The sequence below is a fragment of the Rhamphochromis longiceps genome, linkage group LG2 (assembly GCF_057381845.1).
Source record: "Rhamphochromis longiceps isolate RC_006_pf linkage group LG2, R_longiceps_female_GT1.1, whole genome shotgun sequence".
Classification (NCBI taxonomy): Eukaryota; Metazoa; Chordata; class Actinopteri; order Cichliformes; family Cichlidae; genus Rhamphochromis; species Rhamphochromis longiceps.
In genome coordinates this window covers 30677670-30705632 of record NC_140558.1, presented here as the reverse complement: position 1 = coordinate 30705632, position 27963 = coordinate 30677670, and the positions used below count along the sequence as shown (strand labels likewise).

General features: G+C 42.7%; 3 protein-coding genes across 7 annotated transcripts; 2 read left to right on the top strand and 1 right to left on the bottom strand.

Moving 5' to 3' along the window:
* The first annotated feature begins 879 nt into the window (after positions 1–879).
* znf185 (zinc finger protein 185 with LIM domain) lies at positions 880–17744 on the top strand. 3 transcript variants are annotated; one of them, XM_085422428.1, is made up of 32 exons: positions 880–1037; positions 1930–1993; positions 2286–2403; positions 2505–2612; positions 2700–2726; positions 3009–3065; positions 3144–3191; positions 3285–3356; positions 3434–3514; positions 3701–3760; positions 3868–3990; positions 4067–7543; positions 8264–8329; positions 8457–8528; positions 8788–8862; positions 9085–9159; positions 9319–9399; positions 9718–9777; positions 10178–10246; positions 10619–10669; positions 10777–10821; positions 11428–11493; positions 11700–11753; positions 11877–11945; positions 12238–12372; positions 12637–12678; positions 13005–13040; positions 13756–13827; positions 15151–15213; positions 15318–15383; positions 16930–17044; positions 17217–17744. In XM_085422428.1, the coding sequence occupies exons 2-32, from the start codon at positions 1984–1986 to the stop codon at positions 17310–17312; spliced, it is 5589 nt and encodes a 1862-aa protein (XP_085278554.1). In that variant the 5' UTR covers positions 880–1037; positions 1930–1983; the 3' UTR covers positions 17313–17744. The 3 variants fall into 3 exon arrangements, with proteins under 3 accessions (XP_085278554.1, XP_085278547.1, XP_085278537.1); XM_085422421.1 differs by having other exon boundaries at positions 8454–8528; positions 15321–15383; XM_085422411.1 differs by having other exon boundaries at positions 8454–8528.
* Positions 17648–21101, bottom strand: pofut4 (protein O-fucosyltransferase 4). Of its 3 annotated transcripts, none has more exons than XM_085422440.1 (5): positions 20931–21101; positions 20388–20729; positions 19871–20251; positions 18884–19506; positions 17648–18706 (listed from the first exon to the last, which is right to left on the bottom strand). In XM_085422440.1, the coding sequence occupies exons 1-5, from the start codon at positions 20934–20936 to the stop codon at positions 18556–18558; spliced, it is 1503 nt and encodes a 500-aa protein (XP_085278566.1). In that variant the 5' UTR covers positions 20937–21101; the 3' UTR covers positions 17648–18555. The 3 variants fall into 3 exon arrangements, with proteins under 3 accessions (XP_085278566.1, XP_085278582.1, XP_085278575.1); XM_085422456.1 differs by having other exon boundaries at positions 19871–20245; XM_085422449.1 differs by having other exon boundaries at positions 20870–21100.
* Positions 21102–23206: 2105 nt separating this feature from the next.
* rab9b (RAB9B, member RAS oncogene family) lies at positions 23207–27875 on the top strand. The gene is made up of 2 exons (XM_085422485.1): positions 23207–23310; positions 24238–27875. Exon 2 carries the CDS (start codon positions 24311–24313, stop codon positions 24920–24922), a length of 612 nt encoding a protein of 203 aa, XP_085278611.1. The 5' UTR covers positions 23207–23310; positions 24238–24310; the 3' UTR covers positions 24923–27875.
* The last annotated feature ends 88 nt before the right edge of the window (positions 27876–27963 follow it).

Below are 27963 nucleotides of genomic sequence, written 5' to 3'. Positions count from 1 at the left end.
AATTTCCTCTTCCACCTACTTTCTGTGACGTGTTGTGAAACCTATCTACACCCTTTCTGTGATTTTGAAACGGCCTCGTAAATATGTACACAGACTGTTTATGGGGTTTTTGTGCTTTTTCTAAGGCACAGTGTGGTTTCAGAAAGTTGAAACTGTGGCCAAATGCTCAGAAAGTGTTCTTTTGCCATTTGTAGGAGAAAAAAATTGCTCGACAATTGCAGGCACATCCTTGACTTTCTCTTACACAAACATGGATATAGTCGCTCGGATTGAGCAAACAGTTTGTTTACAATGGGCTTTCATTTGTTTTTCTTCCTAGGATATCCTGCGTATTGCAAAGCACAGGATAATCCATAAATGACCTTTACCAGAGCTTATATAAGAAATTCAATGTTCACGCCAACATTCATGATTTTTCCTTCACAGAAACACACGTGAAAGTATAAAACACCTTTGCTTTAAGAATAAAATTAAGAATGTTCCAAGCTTGTGTTCTATTTTTTCTGACGACCGCTGTTTCTCTTCATTATCTCGGCTCTGTGCTGTGTTCTTGTTCTTGTTTTAATGCTTGTGCTTCCTGGGCTGTCCTACCCAGTGAGCATGAGACGAGTGTTTCCCAAAGGAGATGTTGCTGTGTGTCACTTCGTTTATGTTTGCCATGCAGTGCACCTTGTCGTTGCCCCTATGCCTTGCTGGTTCTAAGCATTGATTGCCAGCCACCTGTGCGACAGGTATGCGCTTGCTGTCATCCATGAACAAAGCCCAGATGTAGTAAACAGAAATTAATTCTTAGCAACCTCTCTTACGCGCACGCACACACACACAAGTAGATAGACAAACACACGCTGCTCCACCCCATATTTACCTCCCTTGACTGGCTGGGCTTGTTAGTGCTCACGCCTGTACCTGTTGGCTAATACGTCGGGCTGAGACACCTGTTAGACAGAGAAAGACTTTTCCTCTGTTCACACCAACCACACTCACTAGGACACAGATCCTCAACAAATCTTCCTGTGCTGGATATAAAGTGACAGCAGGTAGGAACTCTGGTGTTCACTTATTCATGACATGATATTTTGTGTATTTTAAAAGTGTCAGAGTGATCGGATTGGTTGGGTTATATAAACTGTTTGTTGAAAGTGTTCACTATGAGTGTCTGCCCTCTCATTTTCTGGATGTTTCTTTGCCATGATTGCTTCCTATCGTGCTCGGGGCTTGCTTTAAAATGCTATTGGCTTTCATTAATCATTTATCTCTTATAGACTGATGTGCTAAACCGAAGATAAATATGGTCTCTGAGCCCTCAGTTTGTTTTGTCACCAATATTCAGGAAAATCCTCAAGAGATATTGCGCCGACTTACTCCAAAGGGAATGAATTCACAGCCTAAGGAAGGACTTTTTTTAAAAAGTGATATTTGCATTCTGACTTTAACAATACTCCACAGTTTTGCATAAGCTCTACTCTGTGTCTACTTTCAGATAAGGGTACACTTGTGATTGTTTCATTAGTATTTTCCCCTTTCTACTGAAGTTCCCCTGAGGACGTAGGCTTGCCTCTGAGCAACTCGTTTCTGTTTTCTGATCCTAAATAGCTGGGGCTCAGGTCATTTGGAAATGAGCGAATAGAAAGCGATATTTGTGTAATCAGGTTAATCTTATGTGGGCCAGTTTATATTGTTACAGAGTGTCAGATACACAGAATGCCTATCTGCGTCCATTCATATTTGGTCAATCGCTGCATATTTTGGAAAGTGGACAGACAGGATCGTCTGCATGTTTTAAGGATGAAACTGAGGAATGTTTGACACAGCACATGTTTCTCAATGGGAGGGGACATAGTGTGGGAACAAAGTTGCAACTCGCTGCTCACATCATACGCCTAATTTTTACAAGATGCCAATCATCTCTCTGAATTATCTATAATTTAGTGGCCTGCAAAGAAAAGAGAAAAAAGAAGAGAGCGAGAACCCCGTGAAACAAGCATGTCAAAAGGTGAGCAGATTTTGATTTTAATGTGAGATGATGTGTTTCCTCCAATAAAAGCTGGGAGTATTATGCATCTGTGCCGGGCTCTTGGCTATAAATTCACTTATTACCCTGATTTAAGGCAAACTACAAGTGGTTGATGATATAGTGTCTTCTGGCTCAAAGGGGGACTGTATATCTTAGAAGATATCAAGCAGACAATTACTAAGCTGTCATTATGATGCAGCATATAGTGTGTATCATATCTCAAATGTGAGCTTGTGTGCGGGTGTGTGATATGCACATGTTTGTATCTCAGAGGGAGACAGAGCGTCCGTGCTGCGTACCACCAAAGTCCGGACAAGGCTGAGGGGAGACGCCAGCTGGTTGCAACGCAGCAATGACTCTAAGGATGAAACGCAAGAGGAGAAACCATGGTAAACACCCCTGTTTAAGCACGATACCCATCATCCCGTTATCATCTACTCTGTCACATAGGAAATAAATGAAAATAAGATAAAACCAAATTCCATTGCAGGATAGCAGAAGTTAAAGCCAGCCGTCTGAGCGGAGCCCCTGCTGACACCAGTCCAGTGTCTTCGCCAACAAATTCTACTCCGCCACCAACCAAGTCTGACACGGAGAGGTAAACCCAGGTTTTTAATATCATAGGCTTATCTGCAGTTCTTTGAAACATGACTGTGCTGATAACAAGTCTCTGTTTTGAGTTTAGGCAGCCAACATCCGGATACCTTATCAGGTAAGAGAAAGGCTTCTGATATTCTGAGCACCACCATCTGGGTTATAAAATACGTTTACCACAAAGCATATAGAAACATATATATTTATAAAACAGAGATTTTAGTCAGCCAAAGTGGAGTCTCAGTCACCATCATAGTGAACACTTAAAAAGAAACACACACACACACACACACACACACACACACACACACACACACACACACACACACACACACACACACACACACAAACTGTATAAAGAAATAAGGGCTTGTTCAGGACTTTCTTTCTTTTTCTTCAGGGGTGTTTTCACTAAAGTGGACAAGCCTCCTCCATCCTCACCATCTAACGGCTTTAGGTAAGAGCAGCTGAACCACACAGCTTCGACAAGCAGTTTGACCTTTCCTCCATTACTTATTATCTGGTTTTATTGCAGCAAAACACCGCAATTCAACAAAAAGCCTTCAGAGACCTACAAGAAAATGTGAGCAAACGTAAATTCAGATTCCCAGTTTAACTGCTGGCAGCTGGATGAGAGTCTTTTCACAAGGTGCATGTTTGTGCTTCTGTTCCTCAGAGCCCCCCACACTGTGCGGTCTGCTGCAGAGAAACAGGAGGGCCAGCTTAGCCTCGAGGAGCTGGAGAAGCGGTAAGACTCTCCTTGCGTCCTGAAGTTAGACACCCGGGAAAGAGATTACATTAACATTATTCTGATTCATTCTGCAGGACGGAGAAAGCCAGTAATGTTCTGACGAAATCTGCAGCCAGGCAACGGTCTTACGTGCTTTCAGCTGCAAAGAAATACGAGTACGTATTTTCTCATGCCACTATTCTAATGCTTATCTTGAGATACAGCATGTTTCTGTAATGCTTTCATAAAAGAACAGTGCATATGTTTAAAACTTCCCATGCAGTGGGAAATTCTTTTTATTGACGTGCCTTGCTGAGCACTTACGGAGGCATTCACACAGGCTTTGTGTTCAAAACTCTAAGGTCTCAAGAAACGCCTGACACATCGCTCAGCAATAGCAGTCCAGCATTTGTGGCTACAAGGTAAGCCCTTTTTCCTAGAGGCAAAAAGAAAAGATATGTGAAATATGTGCTCTACACTTGCATGCATTTCTACTTGTGCCATCATGTGGTTGACTAAAAATGTGCAGGGTGGAGATTACTGATGATGATGAGCCTTCTGAGACTCCTGCACCTGCCAGCACTGTGCTGCCATCCCCTGTTGTTCCTGTCACATCTGTTGCATCCAAGCCTGCGCCCGAACCTCAGAAAATGTAAATCCCGCACCATGTTTCTATTTCCAGTGCAACACGTGATTTGAGTTTGATTCATTATCTCTGTGGTTTACAGTGCTGACACCAGCACTAAGACAGCTGCTGCTGTGAGTGTTAATGAGCCGGTTGCTCCAAAGTTGGAGAAGAAGGCCACCCCAGAGCCTGCAAAAGAAGAGACCCCTCAAGTGTCTGTTACACAAGAACAGCCAACTTTTGACACCAAGGTGGCTGCTCCCCTCCCTGAACTAATCAAAGATTGTCTTCAAGTAGCCTCTAAAGAGCCACAACCCAAAGAGTCTGGGCAGACTAAAACGCCTCTGGTTGATCTTTCGCCACCATCAAAACCCCCAATATCATCTAATCAAAAGTCCCCTGAGTCGACCACTGCAACGTCTCCTGTCCCGACCTCCACTGTCACCAAGTCACCTGCACCTGTGTCCCCCGATGTGACTTCAACTCCTGAAAAATCAGATGTCAAAGTGTCTCCTGTCCCGACCTCCACTGTCACAACCTCCACTGTCCCGACCTCCACTGTCACCAAGTCACCTGCACCTGTGTCCCCCGATGTGACTTCAACTCCTGAAAAATCAGATGTCAAAGTGTCTCCTGTCCCGACCTCCACTGTCCCGACCTCCACTGTCACCAAATCACCTGCACCTGTGTCCCCGGATGTGACTTCAACTCCTGAAAAATCAGATGTCAACGTGTCTCCTGTCCCGAACTCCACTGTTCCGACCTCCACTGTTCCGACCTCCACCGTCCCAACCTCAACTGTCACCAAGTCACCTGCACCTGTGTCCACGGATGTGACTTCAACTCCTGAAAAATCAGATGTCAAAGTGTCTTCTGTCCCGACCTCCACTGTCCCGACCTCCACTGTCACCAAGTCACCTGCACCTGTGTCCCCTGATGTGTCTTCAACTCCTGACAAATCAGATGTCAAAGTGTCTCCTGTCCCGACCTCCACTGTCACAACCTCCACTGTCCCGACCTCCACTGTCCCAACCTCCACTGTCACCAAATCACCTGCACCTGTGTCCCCGGATGTGACTTCAACTCCTGAAAAATCAGATGTCAAAGTGTCTCCTGTCCCGACCTCCACTGTCCCAACCTCCACTGTCACCAAGTCACCTGCACCTGTGTCCCCGGATGTGACTTCAACTCCTGAAAAATCAGATGTCAACGTGTCTCCTGTCCCGAACTCCACTGTTCCGACCTCCACCGTCCCAACCTCAACTGTCACCAAGTCACCTGCACCTGTGTCCACGGATGTGACTTCAACTCCTGAAAAATCAGATGTCAAAGTGTCTTCTGTCCCGACCTCCACTGTCCCGACCTCCACTGTCACCAAGTCACCTGCACCTGTGTCCCCTGATGTGTCTTCAACTCCTGACAAATCAGATGTCAAAGTGTCTCCTGTCCCGACCTCCACTGTCACCAAGTCACCTGCACCTGTGTCCCCGGATGTGACTTCAACTCCTGAAAAATCAGATGTCAAAGTGTCTCCTGTCCCGACCTCCACTGTCACCAAATCACCTGCACCTGTGTCTCCTGATGTGACTTCAACTCCTGAAAAATCAGATGTCAACGTGTCTCCTGTCCCGACCTCCACTGTTCCGACCTCCAATGTCCCGACCTCCACTGTCACCAAGTCACCTGCACCTGTGTCCCCTGATGTGACTTCAACTCCTGAAAAATCGGATGTCAACGTGTCTCCTGTCCCGACCTCCACTGTCCCGACCTCCACTGTCCCGACCTCCACCGTCCCGACCTCCACTGTCACCAAGTCACCTGCACCTATGTCCCCGGATGTGACTTCAACTCCTGAAAAATCAGATGTCAAAGTGTCTCCTGTCCCGACCTCCACTGTCCCAACCTCCACTGTCACCAAATCACCTGCACCTGTGTCCCCCGATGTGACTTCAACTCCTGAAAAATTGGATGTCAACGTGTCTCCTGTCCCGACCTCCACTGTCCCAACCTCCACTGTCCCGACCTCCACTGTCACCAAGTCACCTGCACCTGTGTCCCCGGATGTGACTTCAACTCCTGAAAAATCAGATGTCAAAGTGTCTCCTGTCCCGACCTCCACTGTCCCAACCTCCACTGTCACCAAATCACCTGCACCTGTGTCCCCTGATGTGACTTCAACTCCTGAAAAATCGGATGTCAACGTGTCTCCTGTCCCGACCTCCACTGTCCCAACCTCCACTGTCACCAAGTCACCTGCACCTGTGTCCCCGGATGTGACTTCAACTCCTGAAAAATTGGATGTCAACGTGTCTCCTGTCCCGACCTCCACTGTCCCAACCTCCACTGTCACCAAATCACCTGCACCTGTGTCCCCTGATGTGACTTCAACTCCTGAAAAATCGGATGTCAACGTGTCTCCTGTCCTGACCTCCACTGTCCCAACCTCCACTGTCACCAAATCACCTGCACCTGTGTCCCCTGATGTGACTTCAACTCCTGAAAAATCGGATGTCAACGTGTCTCCTGTCCCGACCTCCACTGTCCCAACCTCCACTGTCACCAAGTCACCTGCACCTGTGTCCCCGGATGTGACTTCAACTCCTGAAAAATCAGATGTCAAAGTGTCTCCTGTCCCGACCTCCACTGTCCCAACCTCCACTGTCACCAAATCACCTGCACCTGTGTCCCCTGATGTGACTTCAACTCCTGAAAAATCAGATGTCAACGTGTCTCCTGTCCCGACCTCCACTGTCCCAACCTCCACTGTCACCAAATCACCTGCACCTGTGTCCCCTGATGTGACTTCAACTCCTGAAAAATCGGATGTCAACGTGTCTCCTGTCCCGACCTCCACTGTCCCAACCTCCACTGTCACCAAGTCACCTGCACCTGTGTCCCCGGATGTGACTTCAACTCCTGAAAAATCAGATGTCAAAGTGTCTCCTGTCCCGACCTCCACTGTCCCAACCTCCACTGTCACCAAATCACCTGCACCTGTGTCCCCTGATGTGACTTCAACTCCTGAAAAATCGGATATCAACGTGTCTCCTGTCCCGACCTCCACTGTCCCAACCTCCACTGTCACCAAGTCACCTGCACCTGTGTCCCCGGATGTGACTTCAACTCCTGAAAAATTGGATGTCAAAGTGTCTCCTGTCCCGACCTCCACTGTCCCAACCTCCACTGTCACCAAATCACCTGCACCTGTGTCCCCTGATGTGACTTCAACTCCTGAAAAATCGGATGTCAACGTGTCTCCTGTCCTGACCTCCACTGTCCCAACCTCCACTGTCACCAAGTCACCTGCACCTGTGTCCCCGGATGTGACTTCAACTCCTGAAAAATCAGATGTCAAAGTGTCTCCTGTCCCGACCTCTACTGTCACCAAGTCGCCTGCTCCTGTGTCCCCTGATGTGGCTTCAACCCCTGAAAAATCAGATGTTAAAGTGTCCTCTGTCCCAACCTCCACTGTCACCAAGTCACCTGTCCCAGTGCCTGCTGTAACAGAATCTGGACTGAACACAAAACCTGAACCCAAAATGGAACCAGAGCCACAGACTAAATTGCCTCCAAAACCAAGGTCAGATTTCCATTCAGTCCTGGCACATTTTGTAGCATCAACAGGTGGAATGGAATAAACTCAGGTGTTATGTTACTAGCTCTTGAATGAATTTGCACTTTAATGTAACTGTGTTGATCTATAATTGCGCATAACAATTTATTTAAGCTTATATAACCTATTAACTTACTATTTGCTTTATATGGCATTTGGTTTGGTATTTTACAGACAAAGATCAACATAGTATAATTTTATTCAGTGGATTGTTAAAGATCACACTAAGAAACATTAGAAACGGAAGCTAAATTACTTCCACTTAGACCAGCTCCAAGAGTAAAATTCTCCTTGCACATTAATGTGTCCTTTCTAGTGCTCCAGTAATGTAGAGTACAGCAATAAAAACCTCACAGGGACCATTCATCTGCCTGGAGTAGTTTTACTTTGGAGTATTTAAAGCTGTTTTAGCTGGAAATATTTCTCCGGATGTAATTTTACTTTTATTTTCTTAAGTAAAAGCTCTTAATACTGCTTCTACCACTCCAGCAATATAACATAAAACTACCTACGTATATAATGAGCCTCGAGCATGATTTGTAAGCAAAGCTATGGTTGTTATGAAAATATGCTTTCAGTGGTTTAAGTGGTTTTCTTTGTTTAGGTGTGTTTGCTCTCATTCTTTCACATGTGTAATTCAAAGCTGCTCTGGAATGTGATGTGTTTGTTGTCCATCTTGTTTCACAGCTCCGCTGCTGACACGCTCCCTGCTCTGTCCAACACTCTGATTTCTTTCGACACCAGTTCATCCAGGTACTTCCAGAAGAGAAAGATGAAAGCCGGAGAAACCAGAAATGCAGTGACACATTAGTTCCCACAGCCTCAACAATATGCCATCTGATAATAAGAGCTTTTGTTTTTTTTTCTTTTTCCTCAGTAGCTTTAAGAATGATGAGGAAGCCCTGGCAAACCAAAAAGGAGACTCTGCGGACGATCACCCCACAGAGAACAGGTATAAAACCAACAACTTCCTCATTATTGTCATAGCAGTGTTGGCAAGAAAACTGATGAGGGCTAACTGCCACTGAGCTCACTTCAAAGTAATTACAAAATAATGCACATCTCATTTTCAGGCGCTCAAAAAGCCTGATACCAAGGGGTGTCTCTAATTATGCCTGATTAAGTGTGGCACTTAAACATTTGATATAGAGATATATGCTTTCTTGCCAAAGCAGGTGCACTAATATATCTTTTCCTCTCCTGTACTGCAGTGCTGAACAGAAGCCAGATTCAGAGCTCAACAACTGTGAACCAATAACAGACGATCTCCTGGGTTTCAGTGATGGGTTTGTTAAAAATACATTGTTACAATTGCGCAATTAAAAAGTTGTCACGGTGGCAAATATTTGAATAGCTCTCACAAGGTGGCACTGTTGGGCTTCTTATAATCTGCCCGTCCTTTACCTCAACTGGCCTGTTCTAGCTCTGAAATCTCCACTGAATCGTAAATCCCCCTTTGTTCATCAACTTCTCTGCTTCCTCTTCCTCTCCTCTTTCTACATCTGCAGTCCAGAGGAGCCAGCAGAACCTGTTCCCCCCAGCCCAGGACGCTGGAGTCAGGATCTGCTTGGTGGAATGGACAGGTAGAGGAAGAATTCTTTCTCCTAAGAAAAAAAAGAGTAAAAATAACTTCCTTGTCAGTAGCAAACCAAAATACCACCTCAGCTTACCTTTCCAGAGTTGGATGTAGAGTTTCAAGAGAACTCTCCCCCATATTTCAATTTTCTGTTTCATGTCTTTAGTAAGCCAAACCCAGTGAAGACCAGCGGCACTCTGGATCTTCTGGCAAATGATGTCATTGTAAGAGGCACAGAGGCACACAGGTGAGAAAGAGACAGACCGGCTTCTCCTCCCATCTCACCCTCCTTGCTTATGCATCCTTATTATTAATAAGATCCCGACTTGCTGAGTTGAAAGACTTTGATAAACCCTCCTTCAGTTTGATCCACAAAGCAGGGCTCCGCTCCCGTTTGGCATTTTCTATTTTAACCTCCTGCTCCACGTTAAATAGAACCAAAGTCTCAAATTCCTGAAACGACTGACTTTGAAAGGGAAAGCCAGCTTTCATCTGCAGCACGACTGGAAATAGAAGGGAATGCTCTGTACTGATTAGTATTGCTGCTTTGTTTTGTCTCCACCAGCCTCAGCATGCAGCAAGAGGAGGAGAAGCAGACAGACAAGACAGCCAAAGAAACACAAAGGTAGCGGGAGATGACAGGCTGCTCTTAAACAATTATCTATCTATGCAGAACTGTTCCTTCCAAGAAATGCATTCCATACACACGGCTTGTAATGATTTATAACAAGTCTGCCTGCAGCTATGCTGCCAGCAAACCCCACAGAGACACAGAGTCACTAAAATGTCCAAACTGTGATCATTACCTAAAAAAGCATGACAGCATACAAAGCTATAGTCTGTGCTTTATTCAGATGGTTTTTGTGATTGCTAAATAATTCAGTGCATCTTGAGCTTTACTAAAGGACAGACATTTTAAATAGTGTATGAGAACAACCACACTAACCTTTACTTGCCCTCTCTTCTATTCCCATCATGCCATTCATCCGTACCGCCCTCCTTACTTCTATCTCACCGCTGTGCAGTGAAGAGGACAATGCGGATCCCTGGAGCTCACGTGTGACAACAGTGACAACCGTAGTCACTAAATCAAGGTAGTTTATTTACTGTCACATGTCACATGCAAACCAGTGTGCTTAAAAATAGTAAATAATAACACACGGTTTCACTCCAGCTCGGTAATATAAATGACCGGGTTGGTGTAATTGTTCAAGGGTTAATCTTAGGTGAAGAAATCCTGAAGTCCGCAGATTTTGCTGTTCAGCAGTGGAATAGTGTTTCCATTTGTCAGCAACATCCTGATTCTGATTTTTATTGAGTTTTGCCCCACGTCCCTCCGTGTTTCTATTTACCATTCAAACTGCATTAAATCTTTCCATTATGAGTCAATGTGATCAGAATTCCTTCGACACAAGATGGGCAACGCTGACAATTGAGAGTGAAATCAGTGTGAAATTGTTTTTCAGCTCGGCTGATCCATTTGATCCATATCCGATAGGGACCACATCCCCTAACAGGTAATCATATTGGTTTGGAGCTATGACTGTTTTCCTGCAAGACAGATAGCATCTCAGCATGCATAATTCAGCAGTTTCTGATTATGAGACACTTTTCTCTATTCCAGCTCCTCTGACCTGCGCCAGCCCCTCTCTGATAGTTCCATCAACAGGTACGGGAATGATAATGCAAATTCCCTTTTTCGATACTGTAACCTCTGTTTGTGGCGCCGATGTTAGCACACGGTTTCCTCATTACTACAACTGCTTTAGTTTGTAAGCTAATGCGAGAATTGTTATTCATAATCAGTAGATGTGATGCAAGAAGCACCAGGAGTCTGGATCTATTGACATGCTCAAGCTGATTTACTTATTTGTTTTCTGTTTTAATTTTAATTTTAGTGCATTACCTGCTTTAATGGAAAAGAGCTCAGAAACAAAATAAGTTTGTTATTGCTTACATGTTTCAGCTTAAGAAAAATTAATATTGTGAGTATTGGGGACATTTTTAGCATTAGGGGGTTCTACAAAGTCCTCCACAATGAGTTTTTTATGCACCCATTCATACAGTTACACACCAATTACACTGGAACTGTGAGGAAAGGGAGATTGCCTGCCATTGGGAAATCTGTAGAAACGTTCTCTGGCACCTGAAACAAAGTTGCCCCTGAAATGATTCATTATAGGAAACTAAACTGCAAATGTAAGAAAAAGAACGAAAGAAAGAAATACTCGTGAGTGAGCCATGCTGATGGCTTTCTCTCTTGTGTGTCTGACAGTATGGGCAGTAATGCCTTGCGGTCCCTTGCAGATGACATCATCCCTTTCAACACTGACAAAACAAGGTATTGAACCAACTCAGCTGCATACTTCTGTGACGAATCTATGATTGAGAAATGGGAGTGGAAGGGAAAGTGCAGACCCACAGAAATCTTTTTCTCAAACCTTCCTGCTTGAGCGTTGTCTGATGTGCTTCATCTGTCACAATTCCCAAATCCTTTCCCCCTCTCCCTCTTGCTATCTCTCCCCACTTTGGCTGTTTTAACATCAGCACTCAGCGGTCATGGGAAACCAACACAGTCCAGGAGTCGAACACAGAGGAGAGGTGATGACATGCTTTGATGTACTTTTGCACCCCCACACTATACACTCTGTGCTTCATTCATCTACTTTCACCCATCCGTGTCCATTGCGTGTTAAAAGCCTTTCAATGTCTCTCCCCTCTCAGCCAAGAAGCGCAACCAGAAGCAGAAGGCCAAGCTGAAGATCAACAGACAGTCATCATGTTTGAGAGGAAGTAAGTGATCTTGGATATTGGCTCCTTTTTATTTCTGTAACCTCCTCCCTTTTCACCGCGGTGAAGTAGCGAGACTCTTGCAGCGCCTTGCTCACCGAGTCGGAAGACATTGTGCACTGGCGCTGATGAAAATAGGTCAGACATATATTTGTTACAACTTTCCCTCACAACTGAGGTAAACACCCCCCCCCCCCCCCCCCACTCCCCCCTCTACCTTTTTTGTCTTTGGAAGAATAAACATCATGTGAACCGGCCATCTTCCAATGCTGCTATGTCTTTGTTTGTTTTCAAGGTCCCTTGAGAATGACTCTCCGTGGGACCGATGGACATCACCGACTGTCTATACCATCCCCACAGAAGAGGAGGAGGAGGACGACGACGAAGAAGAAGAAGAGAAGCAAGAAGAGGAGCAGGGAAGGTATCTTCGGTATGGTTGAGCTCATTAAATGCACATTAAAGCACCTTTTGGAAACTATTTTAGTAGGATGTGATTATAGCACCTTAAAATTCAGTGGCTGTCAAGCATTTAATTGAAAGAAAGCTGAACACAAGATGAAACATCCTCCCGGCTCAGTCGGAGAATAATTAACTTTTTCAGCTTGTTCTTTTTTTTTTCTTTTAAAACTTTAATATTGTCTTATCTTTACCTGTACAAACTCATTATAATGCAGGAATTTTGTCTCTTTTGTAGCACTGAGGATACACAAACGGTCACAACCATCACTACCATCAGGTAGGGAAAAGAGTTTTTTTGCGTATTGAGATTGAAAACTGTAGAGATTAGAAGGGCTCAGGTTAAGAGCATGAGAAGATGTATAAGTGGAGGTTACAATCACACTGCTTGGGAGGAGGGCCTCAGATCAGGCAGTGGTGCAGTACTATATAAAGCAGACCACAGCTGGTCAATAAACCGTGACCCTAGTGGAGCTGTGAGCCAGAAAGATCAGTTTCATACACATTTTTTTAAAAATGCAGCGGTCTTGCTTACTGGATTGCGTCCAGCTTATTGACTGCTTCAGCCTACTATAAAAGTCTAACACTGTTTTCTTTACTTTCCAGGGAGATACGCAGTGAGCCTGAGCCCTCCATGGATCGGTAAGTTTATGATCTTGTAAAGTCAGACAGCGTAATGCAGAGGGTTATTTTCTCTCTCGTCTGTTGATTTTCTCACTTTCGTAACAACACTGGCTTGCCCTTTTTTTTCTTTTTAAATCCTTTCATGCCTCTAGAAATTTGAGCAATGGTGCGGTGTTGCATGAAACTTACATTTACCTGTTCTTCAACGAGTGGAATAAATGGTTATTTTATGAAATGTATCTAAAAACAAATGCACGCCATCGAATATTTAGCACGTGTGGGTTTGTGTTACGCTTTCACCTTCTGGATCTGCTTTTGTCTCTTTGTAACGCAGCCATTTTTAGTAGGCGTAACTGAAAATGGTTAGCAACTGAAAGTTATCCGTGAAAGTTACCCGTAACTCCATCATGACACCCGGTTAGACAGATTTCCATTTCAACTCTATTACTGAAGTTGAATGACAAGATCTGCTCTTCCATTGTCTTTCAATTTGCCCTCATTTCCTTCCCTCTAATTATCAGCCTCCAGATGTCAGAATAATGATGTGTATTAGAGATGTCCTTTTGTCAAATCACAGCCCGTTAACCAGCCTGTCATTAACAAGCAGTGGCAGAAGTGATTATCTCCTGGGCTGCGTTTGACAGATGTGGGGTCTTTCTCTATAACCCATCACTGTAATGCCATCATTGAGTAAAAGATGAGACTAATGTTGCTGCACGTTGCATGTCTCCAGTTTTGATACCTATTCCAGGACCATAAGAGAAGAGGAGCAGAGAGTCAAAACCCCAGAACCTGAAACCAAAAAGTGAGTGACTGTACAAACTATAAATTTAATTTGGATTGACAGCATATGTAATTGTGGTCAAAATCCTGAATACACTCATGGCAGGTGTAAACGTCAAGATAATTTGGGGCTTTAAATTATTTCTTTGAACTGTTGAAAAGTATACATACACAGGCTCAGACATATGTACATACACGTCCACTAATATTTGGTTAAATGTTCCTTAGCCAGTTACACTCAGATGCTTTCGGTAGACATGAACAATCTTCTGGAATAATTCTGGCTGGATATGTGACCGCTCTTCTTGAAAGAATTGGAGTTATTTTAAATTGTTTGCTACCAAGGACCCAGCTTTTAATCCTATTCCACAAATTTTCAATAGGACTGAGGTCAAGGCTTTGGGAAGCTTATTCCATAATATTAGCCTGCCTTATCCATTCAAAACCAGTTTTGATGTGTGTTTGGGATCATTGTCCTGTTGTAACAGCCAGTTGTGTCCACATTAAATCCATCTAGCTGTTGGTTGGATGTAAAGGTGAAGAATTTGGAGGTAGTCCTCCTTTATTATTCCAATCACTTTGTGCAGTGTACCAGTACCACTAGCAGCAAACCAGCCCAGAGCATGATGCTACCACCATCATGCTTGACAGTGTTCTTAGGTTTGAAAGCCTCACCTTTGACTCCTCCAAATATACCTCTCATCATTATGGCCAAATAACTCAATCTTTGTCTTGTCTGGCCATAAATCTTTTTCTCCTAAAAGCATTTGATCTGTTCATGAGGACAACCGCAAATTTCACTCAAGTTTGAAAATGTCGATTTTGGAGCAGGAGCAATTTGTGATAGTTTGAGTCTTCTTCTGGATTTTGGCAAAGTGGTGATTGAACTGATAAACCTGGAATCTGCGGTTGTTTAGAAATGGCTTCCAAAGACGCTCTCAACTTATGTGAATCTACAATTCTCCTTCTTGGAACAATGGAAAAGTCCAAGGAACTCAGTGAACATCTGAGTATTTGTCAGTCCAATGAGTATTATTAAAACAAATCCTTTTTATGCTGGCAAAGAGAAACTACCAGTCAGTCATGTTCACTAATGAGAAGTTAGCGAGCTTTGGCTTGTCAAGTTAAAAGGCATTGAAGCTTTAGGACTACTTATTAAAATCTTTATGTTGTGTATCCAATTTTTTTCAAGACATTAAAGATGTATGTCATGCAATCATTCCACCCTTGAAAAAAAAAATCATCATGAAATTCATACCCATGATGAGTATATGCAAACCTCTGACCACAATTGTGTATATATTTTAGCTATGTGTATTAACCCACCTTTTGCCTCTCCTTTAAGGCCGTTTGTGTTTGTGAAGGAGTATGTCAATGCAACGCAGAACCCCAGAGACACGCTCAATAGGTGGGGCCAATAAATTATTTACAGTCAACTGCCATATTGATATAAAATACTGCTTTAAAGCACTGCCCTCATGATGATTTACTCATTGATCTTGTTTCCAATAGTAGGTCAGATTACCTGACTTCAAGCTCCACCAGCTATTCTTACAGCAGCCCATCTCTTTACTCCAGGTAATAACACAATCTGAGCTCTGCCTCTCTCTCAATACTTTAACTGCTTTCACTTCTTGCTCTTTAAATGGCAGTTCAGCTTTTCCCCCCACTAACGTCATTTAAACTGTATTCATGGGTTTCTCAAAACTCCTTCTTAATTACACTTCAAACCCTTTTAGCTGTGTAAGTTTAACCTGCTGCTACTGTGTCCATTTTCAGTTCTCACAGTTCAAGTACTTCAGCTGGAATCACTGTTTATAAATCTGAACATGTTTCAGGAATAAATCTTACAGAGCAACATTTTAGCCTATGGCAGGAAAATACTGCACATTCACTTTTGAACCAGACCTAGACGTCTCTCTATCAAAGTTTGAACTATATATACACAAATGTATGTGTGTGTGTGTGTGTGTGTGTGTGTGTGTGTGTGTGTGTATATATATATATATATATATATATATATATATATATATATATATATGTGTGTGTACACATACATACATACACTGGGCTAGGCTCCTGCCCCCCTGCAACTATGACAAGGATAAGCAGAGGAGAATAGATGGAGAATGATATTTAGGTATTTTTACTGCTGTCACATTAAGTCAAGTTGGCTTCAAACAGCATGCAAGGGCTAAAATGCTTGTTTGGCATTTTGGCTACATTTTATTTCCTGTATTCAAAATTGACAGTATTTTGATAGCCTGTTTGGCAGGTTGGAGCCATAAACTCTATTTTACAATTCTGGATACCTGCTAATAAGCTCTGACAAAAATAAAAGAGTATTAGAAATTCACCTAATTAAAAAACACAACAAATGAAAAACAACTTGAGCACAGGCTTCTTGGTTGGCTTGCTGTTTGGTACAGTTAATCACAAAGCAAGCCATATTTTATCCAATTTTGGCAGACTAAAAAATGCTCCAAAAAACAGAGATTCTGTAGACACAGTTGAGAAATTCAGTGACATGAATCAGCTGAGATTCTGCTTCGAAGACAGATAGCAGTTATGACTGAGCACCTGCAGTTTTCAAGGAGATAAAAAAGACAAACATTTTTTGTACCAGGTTGTAAACACGTTTTGTTTTTTTCCTTTTTATTATTTTAACATGTGAGTCTGTGGGGGTTGCCATGGTGCTTAAATTTCACCACCTTCTTTTAGTATCTCTATCGCAACTACTAGCATTTGTTTTACCGTTTACACTATTTGACATATTTCAGTTACATATTTCGAGTGCTGAGCATGTGTAGCCTCTTGGTTATCCCTACGGCACCTCCATAAACAAGACTATTCCCTAAACGCGTTTTAAAGCCGCAACCACAGCTATAAGCCGCAGCTCTTTCTCCCCCACTTTGTTATTTCTGCTACTGACAAAACTAGATACGTGCAAGCAGAAGGGCAGAAATTCCACCAAGCCTGCTCATTAAGAGGCTGAGCAAGGATTATTTACACTTATTAATTTCCCTCACATAGGACTCCAAATATCTTGTTATTCAACCAGACTGAGCTTCAGTGCACTGTACCTGTTCCTGATTCAGTGATCAACTTATCTTTTCTCAATCAGCTACTCCAGGATCCCACCGTCATCTACCTGTACATACTGCGGAGAGCAGGTGGGAAATGATGCCAAGATTACCATTGAGCACCTCAACATCAACTGCCATCCTTCCTGCTTCAAGGTAATTTAGTCAGATACAATGAATAATTTTTTTCCTAAATAATAATAATCATATTTGTTGTTATTGCCAGTCCAGGCAAGTTTAACCAGATAATTACGTTTTTGTGGCTCAAATCGTTTTCCTGCAAACATTTCTCATCAAGGCGTTATCACGAGGTTTTCTTATCTTTCAGTGTGATATGTGTAAGAAACCCATGGGAGACCTTCTCCACAGTATGTTCCTGCACGGTGGGAAAGTCCACTGCGAGACCTGCTACAGGGCCATCTGATCATCAAGAGCTTCGCAGACCTCCTCTCTCTCTCCTTTCTGTCATGTTAATTCGCGCACAAAGCGAGAACTGCTCTTTTTTTCAAAGTTTGCACTGCATTTGTTTGAACTCCTGATTAATGTAGCTTAAAGTGACCGGCGAGTATGATTTCTTAAACTTGATAATGACATATTTTAAAACCTTGCGTTGTGTTTTGATGGTGGTGAAAGCTTTATCTGCTTCGGTTTACTATGAAGGATACGTCTGTCCAACATCACACACGGATGTGAACAGATTAATACTGGTGAGAGGGATACAAGAATTTAGCAACAATAGGAAATAAAAAAAAAAAGAACTTGGTTACAAAATGTTTACTTAATTTTTGCTCTTCTTGATACAAAATAGTGTTTGCATGTATGATGCTTTGTTAGCAAAATAAAACAATTTCTATAATCCTGGTGTATCCATGTCATATAAAAGTAGTTTGCTACCAGATACATGAGTCAAGAGTGTTTCAGAAAAGAATGATTGGTAGTTATTGCACATGATCCTAAATGATGTAACAGAAAATTGTCAGACAAGGTGATATTCTAACATAAAAATCAGAGTTTTTCCAAGCTGAGCTGATCCTGAGAACTCTGGTAACATCCCAATGCGAGGTTGTACTAAATTTACATTTGCACCTCTCCTCTGCTTGGCAAAATAATATTTTCCTTGCATAGTCACAATAGCTTTGCATCTAAATGGGATTTTAGCTAATAGCCATCAGCTACCTGCTGAGTAACTGTAAAGAAGCTGATGCAGTCATTTGGCTACCGTCTTGATGGTCTTCACACACAGTTAGGCAGAGCTCCCACAGTACAGAGGACAAGTCTTTGGCTCTGCCCCAGTCTAATGAAAAGTCCATTTGGGACAATGGTCCTCCAAGTAGTTAATACTAACTATGGGCAATATAATGGAAACTCAGCTACGGTGATAAAACCGGTTGGAAAATATTCGCTTATAAAAGTCTAGAATGTTATTTTCCCATTACTGAGCGTGGGATGAAGGCAAAGTTTAATGTCAGCTCAACAAAATAGCAAAATTTGTTTCAGGATAACTAAACTACTCACATGGGTAAAAAGGGGGTGGGGTTGGCTTGGGTGCAAAACTATGAGCAATGTGTACTTCGTTCCCTCATTTAAACAAGAGGGGGGAATACATAATCTGGGGCACTCCTATAATCCTGGACGGACTCCATCCTCTGTTTGTTTCAAGGCCTGTGTCAGTGTTTTCCTTTGGCTCTGCTCACAGCAATGCTTTGGATGTGCTTCCACAGCAGAGAAGGGTCTGACTCGTTGTGTCTTATCAGAGACTCCAGCCCCTCTGCTTGGTCGAGGCTCTGCCAGTAATCCTGAGGCCATATTTGCAACCATCTGCAGACAGATAAACAAACAGATTAGGCTCATCACAGAGGATATTTTAATTAGACTATTAAAACAGACCGATTTCACTCCCCGCAGGACATTGTTCACATTTCAGTGCAGGGAAAAAAAAAAAAAAAAAAATTGTGTTCACACCTGGTGCTGTTGTTCATTTAAAGACAAACTCACCCATCATCTGAAGGTAAGTCTTTGACGTCTCCATATCCCGGACTGGGGAGCGGGCAACCCATGTGAGAGTTATTAGCCATTTTAGGCCGAGGTGGTTGATTTGTCTTAGGGGCCTTTTTATGTGCATGCTCTGCAGCTAATCGAGCATTCTCCTGGTCACATACATAACATTCAAATCCATTCAGGTAGTTGGGTTTACTCATGTCATTCACCCCCCACTCGCGGGTCTTCAGTGACTCTAGCAAACGAGTATTAGTGATGCGGCTGGGGTTCTTGAACTTTAAATATTTAGCATATTCATCGTCATTCTCGTCCAGATGTATGAGGAAGTCGGCAAGAGCTTGGGGTGAGGGGAAGTCATCTATGATGATCACCGAGCGGTCGTTGGGCATCCAGTCCGCCACCGCGGAGGCACCTCGATAAATGGGAACGCACCCCTGGTGTAGAGGCCGCCACAGCTTTTCAGTCATGTAATCTGGACACAGGCCATTCTCCAGAGCCAGGTGGAACTTGTAGCGCGCCACAAAATTCATGAATTTTGGTTCTTCACCGGTAGCAGTGGCTGTGTCCTCCAGATATTCTGGTAGGGGTTTGTTGTTCAAGCATTTCCCATAAGAATCGATCTACACAGAGATAATGTTTGGAAAGATGGGAGACACAGTTAGGGCATATCTGGGAACAGATTAATTATTACACAATGACAGATTTGGCTGTTCCACTGAGTATTTTCTATACAAAACATTTACACATTTGCTATTGCAATTGGAAGCACAAAGATTAGTGATTTTTATCTGCTGTGCAGTGCGTAATAAAATAAGAAGATATATTTACCACTGAGAAAGAATCTCGGCATTTGTGTAAAGCAGAAAAAAAACATTAGGGGTAACGGACCGCTATATCTTTCATTAAAAAAAACAAAACAAAAAACACAGGACCATAATCTCTTTGACTGTGGTTATTACACAGCTGAATTATTCTGCACTTTACCTTTATGTACTTCATGAGCTCCTTTACATATCTGTCTCTGTCTGATGGTACATCACAGTGAGACTGCATGTAGAGCACTGGAGCCAGACCCTCCCTCCTCAGGCGGTTCTTCTCTTCCAAGGACACAGCGACAGGCTCCAGCAAGTACTCCAGAGAAGGAAGCCACTGAAGGGTCAAGGGGTAGTCTGACTCCCTGCGAAACGTAGCGGTGTAATTGAACAGCCGGATTCCCGGCCCATGAGAGAGGACATAGTTATTCATAGGTGACTCTTCGTGGAACAGTGCCCAGGTTTGGTGGCGGAGACGAGGGAGAGGCGCCTCATATGCCCGGAAGTCTGTCCCATAAAAGATGATAGATGTTGTCCGTTTGTACAGCTGCACCTTTCAAGATCAAACCCAAGATTAGTTGCAGAGCAACCCGAGAAGCTAATTATTATTAATGTGTACATGCATCTTCCTCCTGTCCAAGGCAGGAGATTCATGAAAGGTGTTTTAGGAGGGTAAGTATCTCGGGTACCTTACGATTGCTCGTGACCAGACAGGAGGACGTGGCACAGTCAATGCGCTCAGTGTCGCCTGGAAAATGTGGGAACAGCCCACCGCTCCACCAGAGGAGAATGGGCAGCTCCTTGTTACTGCGACGGTCGCGGTTCCCTGGTCCTCTGTATGAAACCACGGAGGAAAACTCCATCTCTGAGAGAGCACTCTGAGGCTGAAAGGCTCCTCGGTCTAGTGCATCCAAGGCCTCCAGGGGAAGCACCTGGTCATCTGGAAAGGAGGCAAAGGAGACCCAGACCCAGCACAGGACCCCGAAAAACCCCAGACAAGCAAAGGGCAGTAGTCTGCTCCTACCCGCCATCTGCAGGGGTGAATTGAACAAAGACACACAAATTCAAAATAAACACCACATTACTGTGTAGGGACAGCAGTATGATTGTTTTTCTTTATAAATGCGGTTGTATAAATGCGATCCGCTACGCAAACAATCCAGCGACTTACTCTACAGAGCCAGTGTTTTCAGAGCATGGAGAAACATCGGAATATTCACACTGTTTCCTACCATCATCTCCGCGGGAAACACGTGAAAGGGGCTTTTTTCTTAGCTTACAAAATAAAACATCTAGCGCTACTTTTCACGTAAGCTCGCTTTGATGAGCAGTGCTAACAAGATGCCCCAAACATCAGTTAACAGCTGACTTCTTTTTTTTTTTTTTGTAGAGTCCTGATTTTCTTCTTCTTCTCTAGGTCTCAAAAACATCTCACTCTAGCGCCACCTACAGCCCGGGAGTAAGATTGGGTCAGACAGGTTCAGTTCAGAATCTTTTGATACTTAACGGATTTTGCCACAACAAACACAGCAAATCATACATAAAAACATAGAGTATATGTTTTAAGATAAAAAAAACCCTAGAGATTTCTATGAACTTTAAGCAAATACAAAAGTCATTCTAAAAGCAAACAACATTAGCAGAATTAATAACACGTCCTTTATGTCTTAAAATAAGATTATCTGAGGAAACTTGCATTAAATCGGCTCAGCCGAAAAATCATGCCACAGTGGGTACACTTCTTGCAAAGCTATCTCCTAATTCAGAGTAAGGTAAAGGCTCAGTCACAAGGAAGGGACAGTAATCTCCTTGCATCTATGGTGGCTGCCTGGTGATTGTATTGAATTTTTGTCACATTCTGCAACCAATTGGAGATTGTGGTAACTAAATGGCTACATAGAGCTTGAGGGTGTTGCACTCTCACGACCACTTTTGATCACAAGACGATTGCATAGGTCACCTGGTAGGAGACAACCTTTCTGCAACAGTCACAGTCTGACCTGGACCAACTCCGAGAGAGGTTGTCAAAGGTTTGCTAATAACTGTTGTCTAATTTATAAATGCAGACAGATTGCCAGCTTATTGCCATCAGTCTTGCTGAGTAGAAAAGAGTTCGCCTTTACTGCTGTTAACTACAGTGCAACACTGGCAGATCTTGATTTGGATGTTAGTGTAAATCTGATGTTTCCCATTTAAAAAAGCATTTTTATTACTTTTACATTTTTGAGGTTTGAGCTTGACTGTGCAGAAGAACGTTTGCATAAAGCTTGTTACTGCAGGATGTGTTCGTAGTTTCTGCTAAAGGGAGAAATTTCACTGAGAAATTCATGAGCTAATGGCTCGTGTGACTGAGCCATTAGCTTGCTCCAAATGAGGAGGCAGCTTTGTGTGTCCAGTATTGGATGGTTTTTCGGTTGACTTGATTTAATGTAAGTTAAATTAATATCGGTTAAATTTAATGTAAATCAAATTAATGTTTAATGTAAGTTAAATTAAATTAGGCCAGAGTTTAAAACTCATACTTAAAAGATGACTTTGTGACTTTGGAATGAGGCGGGGAACCAATCATGATCCAGTTTTCAGTTTTCACAGGTCAAACGTGGAACTTTAAAGTCTACGGTAGATATTTAGACTTCAACAGTGGAATGAGCAGTTGAAGAGTTTGTATAATTTGATCTTCAAAAATAATATCAGTCTCACAATAGAACTCAGTTCTCAGATTTTTGTGTAAGTAAAAAGTGCCAGAAGTCAGTTTCACATCATGGTTACACAGAGATTAGCAGAGGGGGCCACCCCTGTGAGGTCAGTGCCATGAAATGCATCCAGAGTAACATTTAGCAGACCTGAAGTGAAAACCACATCAGCTCAACTGTCAGGTCAGAGCATCTGGTTTTGTTTACTGAGAGACAGAAAGGCCACTTCATCACATCAAGTAGATGTGTCAAAAGAAGGATGGTTAGTTATCTCAGAGAATGAATAGTTGTCACTAAACCACTGTTAGAGAAGGGAAATTAAGTCCAGCTCTGGGTTTAAATGGGTTGGAAAATAATCAGTAAATCGGTAATAAGTAAATTATGCTTGGACAACAAAGTAGAAAGAGACAAAGCAAATAGTAAGATTTACTAAAATTCTTGCACATTTTTCATAAATCCAGCTTTTATTCAGACTGAACTCAAATGCAAAATGTTACAAACTTACAGTTCTTAGCAAAACGATTACCCACGACCCAATGTACGATTTATGTCACAGATGCCCTAAATTAACAGTACTGATAATTTCCAAAATTATTTGGCTAACGCTAAAATATCATTATTGTTGTTATCCATTCATTTTCAAACCCACAGTTTTACAAAAAGCAAAGCATGATGTTTTTTACTAAGATGCCTACTAAGATTACTAGCATTTAGTGTATTAATGCAATGCTTGATTAAGTTTTTACTTCCGTTTGTTTATCATTTGGGGTATCCGCTCATTTTACGGGCTTTAGGACCCCGCTTTGCTTGGGCGGTGTGCACGTGCAGGTCCGCGATGGGGCGCGCACGTCACGACACTGAATCTCAGTCAGATGTAGGGTAGCGGGACAGCCACGCAATATTACCTACCAGAAGCAGGGTAAGTAGAAATAAATGTTTCTACGATATGCATTCAGTTTTGAAAACACCAGCCCACTGCAATAGTCGCTACTGGTAACTGCGTCGCTTTTTAAAACTCTTCTGAGCCGCATATAAATTAGAGCTAACGGTTAGCCTGACCGGGATGGAATGTCAACAAGGCATCAGACTAGTCGGCTAGCTTGCTAGTTTGATGGGAGGGTTGCTAAGCCGGTATACATTACAACCGCTTTACTGTCTCGCATGGCGTGATTTAGAAGTCTTACCTGTTTCGGTTCCCATTTAACTCCTTCTCTGAAGCACTTCTGCGGACAGTTTCACAAACAGCATCGACAAGAGAGTTCAGCGAGAGTTTTTGTTTTCCAATAGCCACAGTTTGGCAAGCTGGTACATATTTGTGGTTTGCGCAGGTGCAGTGGTGGTGCTGTAGAGTGGATTTATGGTCAGCCGGTTGTGGTGTCGGGGTTTTCCTCATGATGTACTACAAAAACCCCCCCGTTTTCTTTAATGTTTAATTTTTACTTCCTAATCTGTAGTTGGCATCTGTTCACTGTAGTGCATAATGTGTGGACTAGCCAGTATTATAGTTTCATGTCGTAAACAGCAGGGCTGTCTGCTACCCTGTATTTTTCTACGCCAGAGACCTTTGGAAGACATCTCGGTCCTTCACCCCGTCATTTTGTCCCTGAAGCTAGTCAACCATTACACTTCTGTCATGTGGTTTTAATTACGCAGAAAGGTTTACTTCCAAGTTATAACAGTTATCCTGTGGCTGCTGACTGTTCCTCTAATTACCTACTCTGAATCATCAGCGGACACAAACCCACAGACTGCTTTGGCTTTTAAATGTTTTCTGAGAAGTCATTATGTTTCATCCCAATGACCAGCAGTAATTTCCACATCTCGTTTTCACCCTTCCTGTTTCTAGGTTAGGTTCACCCCAGTTTACCACCAAGTGGGGAGGACTTTAGCCCTGTGAGGAGCCTAGTTGGGTGGGTGGCATGATGAGTGGGAAGAACCTGCTGCTCAAGGTAATCCTACTGGGAGATGGTGGAGTGGGCAAGTCCTCCTTGATGAACCGCTATGTCACAGACCGGTTTGACTCCCAGTCTTTCCACACCATCGGCGTGGAGTTCCTTAATCGGGACTTGGAAGTGGATGGACGCCTTGTCACTCTTCAAATATGGGACACAGCCGGTCAGGAGCGCTTCAAGTCACTACGTACACCTTTCTACCGAGGCGCCGACTGCTGCCTGCTCACATTTGCCGTGAACAACCTGCAGAGCTTTCAGAACCTGGGCAGCTGGAAGAAGGAGTTCATGTACTACTCTGACGTCAAAGACCCCGAGCGGTTCCCTTTTGTGGTACTGGGCAACAAGATAGACATGGAGCAGAGGGAGGTTGGGGAGGATGAAGCGCGGGCCTGGTGTGAAGAGAACGGCTGCTGCCCTTACTTTGAGACCAGTGCTAAAGATGACACTAATGTCACCGCTGCGTTTGAGGCAGCTGTCAGGGAGGTTCTGGCTGCTGAGGACCAGATTGATCATGCGCTCTTGAGTAGTACTATTGATCTCCATGGAAACCGCAAAACCTCCCGAAGATCTTGTTGCTGATTGGATAGGTGTGAATCCACCCTGTTTTAATCCCTCTGGCTGAAACTTGCCTGTGATAGTTTTAAGAGCCAGTCATATATTGTTTATGGTACGTGTACTGTTGGTACAAGGTACTGAGTGCAGTATTCCCTGAAGATAATATGAATAGGATACACCTGCTCTGAGGAGGCGTATCAAGGATTTAGCTGGTTTCTAGAATGTTGAATTATTGCTCCTACAAAGGTACCGGCACACTTACAAGCTGTGCTGCCAGTAGTATGGTACAAACCATTGTTTCCAGCTTGTGCAGGGACTATAGCATCTAGTGCATTTAAGGGATTAACTTTAATCAAAATAATATAATTTGGAATTAATGCATTTGAACAAAGAATATACCAATCCACCTTTGAAGAGCACTCCTTTTTTTGCTCTGTAAAGCTGTGTTTCCACCATAGGAACTTTCCTAAGGGACTAGGAGCCTTTGAAAGGACTCTGTATGTTTCCATCAAAGGGACAAAGGTCTAAAGATTAAATTCTCTGGGAAATGTTTACCTCCAAAAAGCTCTTGTTTGTGCAACAGTGTTTTCCCTTGGTTTAGGAACAGTGGTAATAATGTTTGCAGCACTAAACTTGTAGCATTCAGCCAGTCCATCTTAGTCATCTTACTTCAAGTTGTTGCAGTTGCTTATTTTGCTTACTTTAAGGCTTATATCAGAGATTACTGTTGTTAAGCACAATACTCAGACTTGGTTTGTCTGCCTGGTTTATCTAAAAAAATATATATGAAGAGAGCAGTTGTGGTTGAGTAAGCTAGAGAGTGCAGTGTTTTGCTCAGAATTGGATTGTAATTGTGGTGGTACCAGGGGTGCCTTTGTAAATGTGCCCAGAAATTATGCACACCCACACATTTTTAAATGAAATTAAATAGCGTCTCATATAATGTGCCCCTCTGACTCTTTTAATTTTCAAATATTTTGGGAGAAATAAATAACGGATATATTCAGCTATCTGTCCACTAGATGGGTACTACCAGACACCCCACAATATATTATTATTACAGTATTTTACTTCCGATAAGATATTACTGTGATTTTTTTATTTTATTTTATTTTATTTTTAGCGTTTATCATTTTTTAAACATTTGAACCATTTATTTCCTTTTTTAAACTGCAAATTTCATCCTCAGAGTAAATGTTTGTAACAGTTCTATCCAATAAGATAACATTATCTAACTCCATTTATTTTTTTGATACAAAATGAGACCGTCAAGCACACCAACACTGTCACTAAAACCTGCGGTAAATGTTGCCACAAGACAGGGTCAGTCTATTATCAGTCTGCGATTGAATGGGGTCAACTTGACAATTACATGCAATCTATTTCTGATAATACAAGAAATGAACCGTGGTGAATTGTTTAAAATCTCAAATCTCTGTTGCTGTATAGATAGAAAGAAATTCACATTTGTGCTCAGCAACCTTCCCGTTCTATAGGAATGTAACCAGAATACATCCAGCTGGCAGCCAGTTGACTCAAGTCCCCTTGTATGTGCCTGTATTTATACAATATCGCCACACATAATGTCACGACACCGTGCTGTAGCGATTGTTGATTTCTGAGTCGTTCATGCTTCAGAATTGTCCAGATACAAACATCCACCTCCTTGAATTGCATTTGGAGATGATTGTCTTTGCTCTTCTCAGCTGTAGTGACATGTGAGCTGCTCTCTACCTGCTGCAGATGTTTGTTAGTGGTCTTGTGGTTAGTGGTCACATCTACAGAGCAGAAAAAACAAACCTACAAAAATGGAGTCCAAGACTGTGGATTCTGAGTCCATGAGATGAGAAATTCTGGTCAGCCTGCTGAAAGGCAGAAAATAGGACTGGAAGGGCTGGGGCTAGCTGGTTAACGCCAACTAATATTTCAAAATAAGAGCAAGGGGACTGTCAACTAGTAAATTGGTCAAGAATGGCTTAAGTAAAAAATAGATGGGGAAAAAAAATCTAAAATGACTTGCAAAATCTGCCCTGACAGCTGTTAATATAGCTGACATCCTGCCCAAATAAGTTCTGTGTTTGGGGTAAATAAAGTAACTAGAGTAAATAAACAGAAGAAGCATTGTTGGTGAAGTTTTTCTGATTAGAAATGCTCTCACCCCTAAACCACCCCGAGGGAAGAGGCCTATGCCAGACTTTGTCCAGGCTTCATCTCGTTGACTGTGACCGCTCCGTTTTTTCTGTGTGTGTGTGCACAAAGACCTACATAACTGAGATGGACAGAGGCAGCCAGTGTAACATGGTTACTATATATTTCAATAGTCTGACATGTTAAAAAAACAAACAACAAAAAAACAGCCAGCACTTTTTAATATGTCCAGCTTCTCTATGGATCTTTCACTGCAGAGGAAATGGAGACTAATGATAGTCTATAGGAAGCTTTTTGTTATAAGAGAGGCTCAGGTGGAAATGCAGCTTAACACACAGTAGCTCTAGTCACTGCTCCATTTTCTGTTCATGAAAAAGTCTCATTTTATGAGATGTGTCGGCAGTTGTTGGAGAGCTAATGTATTTTCCTGACACTGACTGTGTCTGTGAATGACAGTGTTCCCAGTACAGGCAAATATTGAGCTTCAGAAGTCCCCACATCAGTGAGATAACAGCATTGAAAGTACGGGTTATTTAAATGATTGCTGCACTCAAAAGGAAGATGACCTTGTTTGTCTTCAGTAGCAAGGGAATTGTAAGCTTTAATTTTGCTGTTTCAAATTTGAGCAACGGTGCGAACAATTGTGGTACCCTTATTCTGTTAATTATATTTTTCTTCCACTGCATTGTAGCTGGATGTGTCAGGGAATCAGACATTATTGTTTTTACTTCTTGTAATTTATGTACATGTTTACTAAGGCCGGGGGGGGGGGGGTTGGTCCAGAATCAGAAGTAGTACTACTGGTGATAGTGTTTATTTTTTGTGTGAAGCACATTCCCATCCTTCAAAGTGTTATATTTCTTTTTGTAGTTTTACATTTTTATCTAACAAAATTGGGCTTCAATGTTTGATCAGGT

Coding starts and splice junctions, on each gene's coding strand:
- rab9b (XM_085422485.1), top strand. CDS start 24,311: ATGATGAGTGGGAAGAACCTGCTGCTCAAGGTAATCCTACTGGGAGAT.
- pofut4 (XM_085422440.1), bottom strand. Junction 20,252..20,387: donor TGGTCACGAGCAATCGTAAG/GTACCCGAGATA, acceptor TGATCTTGAAAG/GTGCAGCTGTACAAACGGAC. Junction 19,507..19,870: donor AGCTCATGAAGTACATAAAG/GTAAAGTGCAGA, acceptor ATCTCTGTGTAG/ATCGATTCTTATGGGAAATG.
- znf185 (XM_085422411.1), top strand. Junction 2,613..2,699: donor ACCAAGTCTGACACGGAGAG/GTAAACCCAGGT, acceptor TTTTGAGTTTAG/GCAGCCAACATCCGGATACC. Junction 12,373..12,636: donor GAGCAGGGAAGGTATCTTCG/GTATGGTTGAGC, acceptor TCTCTTTTGTAG/CACTGAGGATACACAAACGG.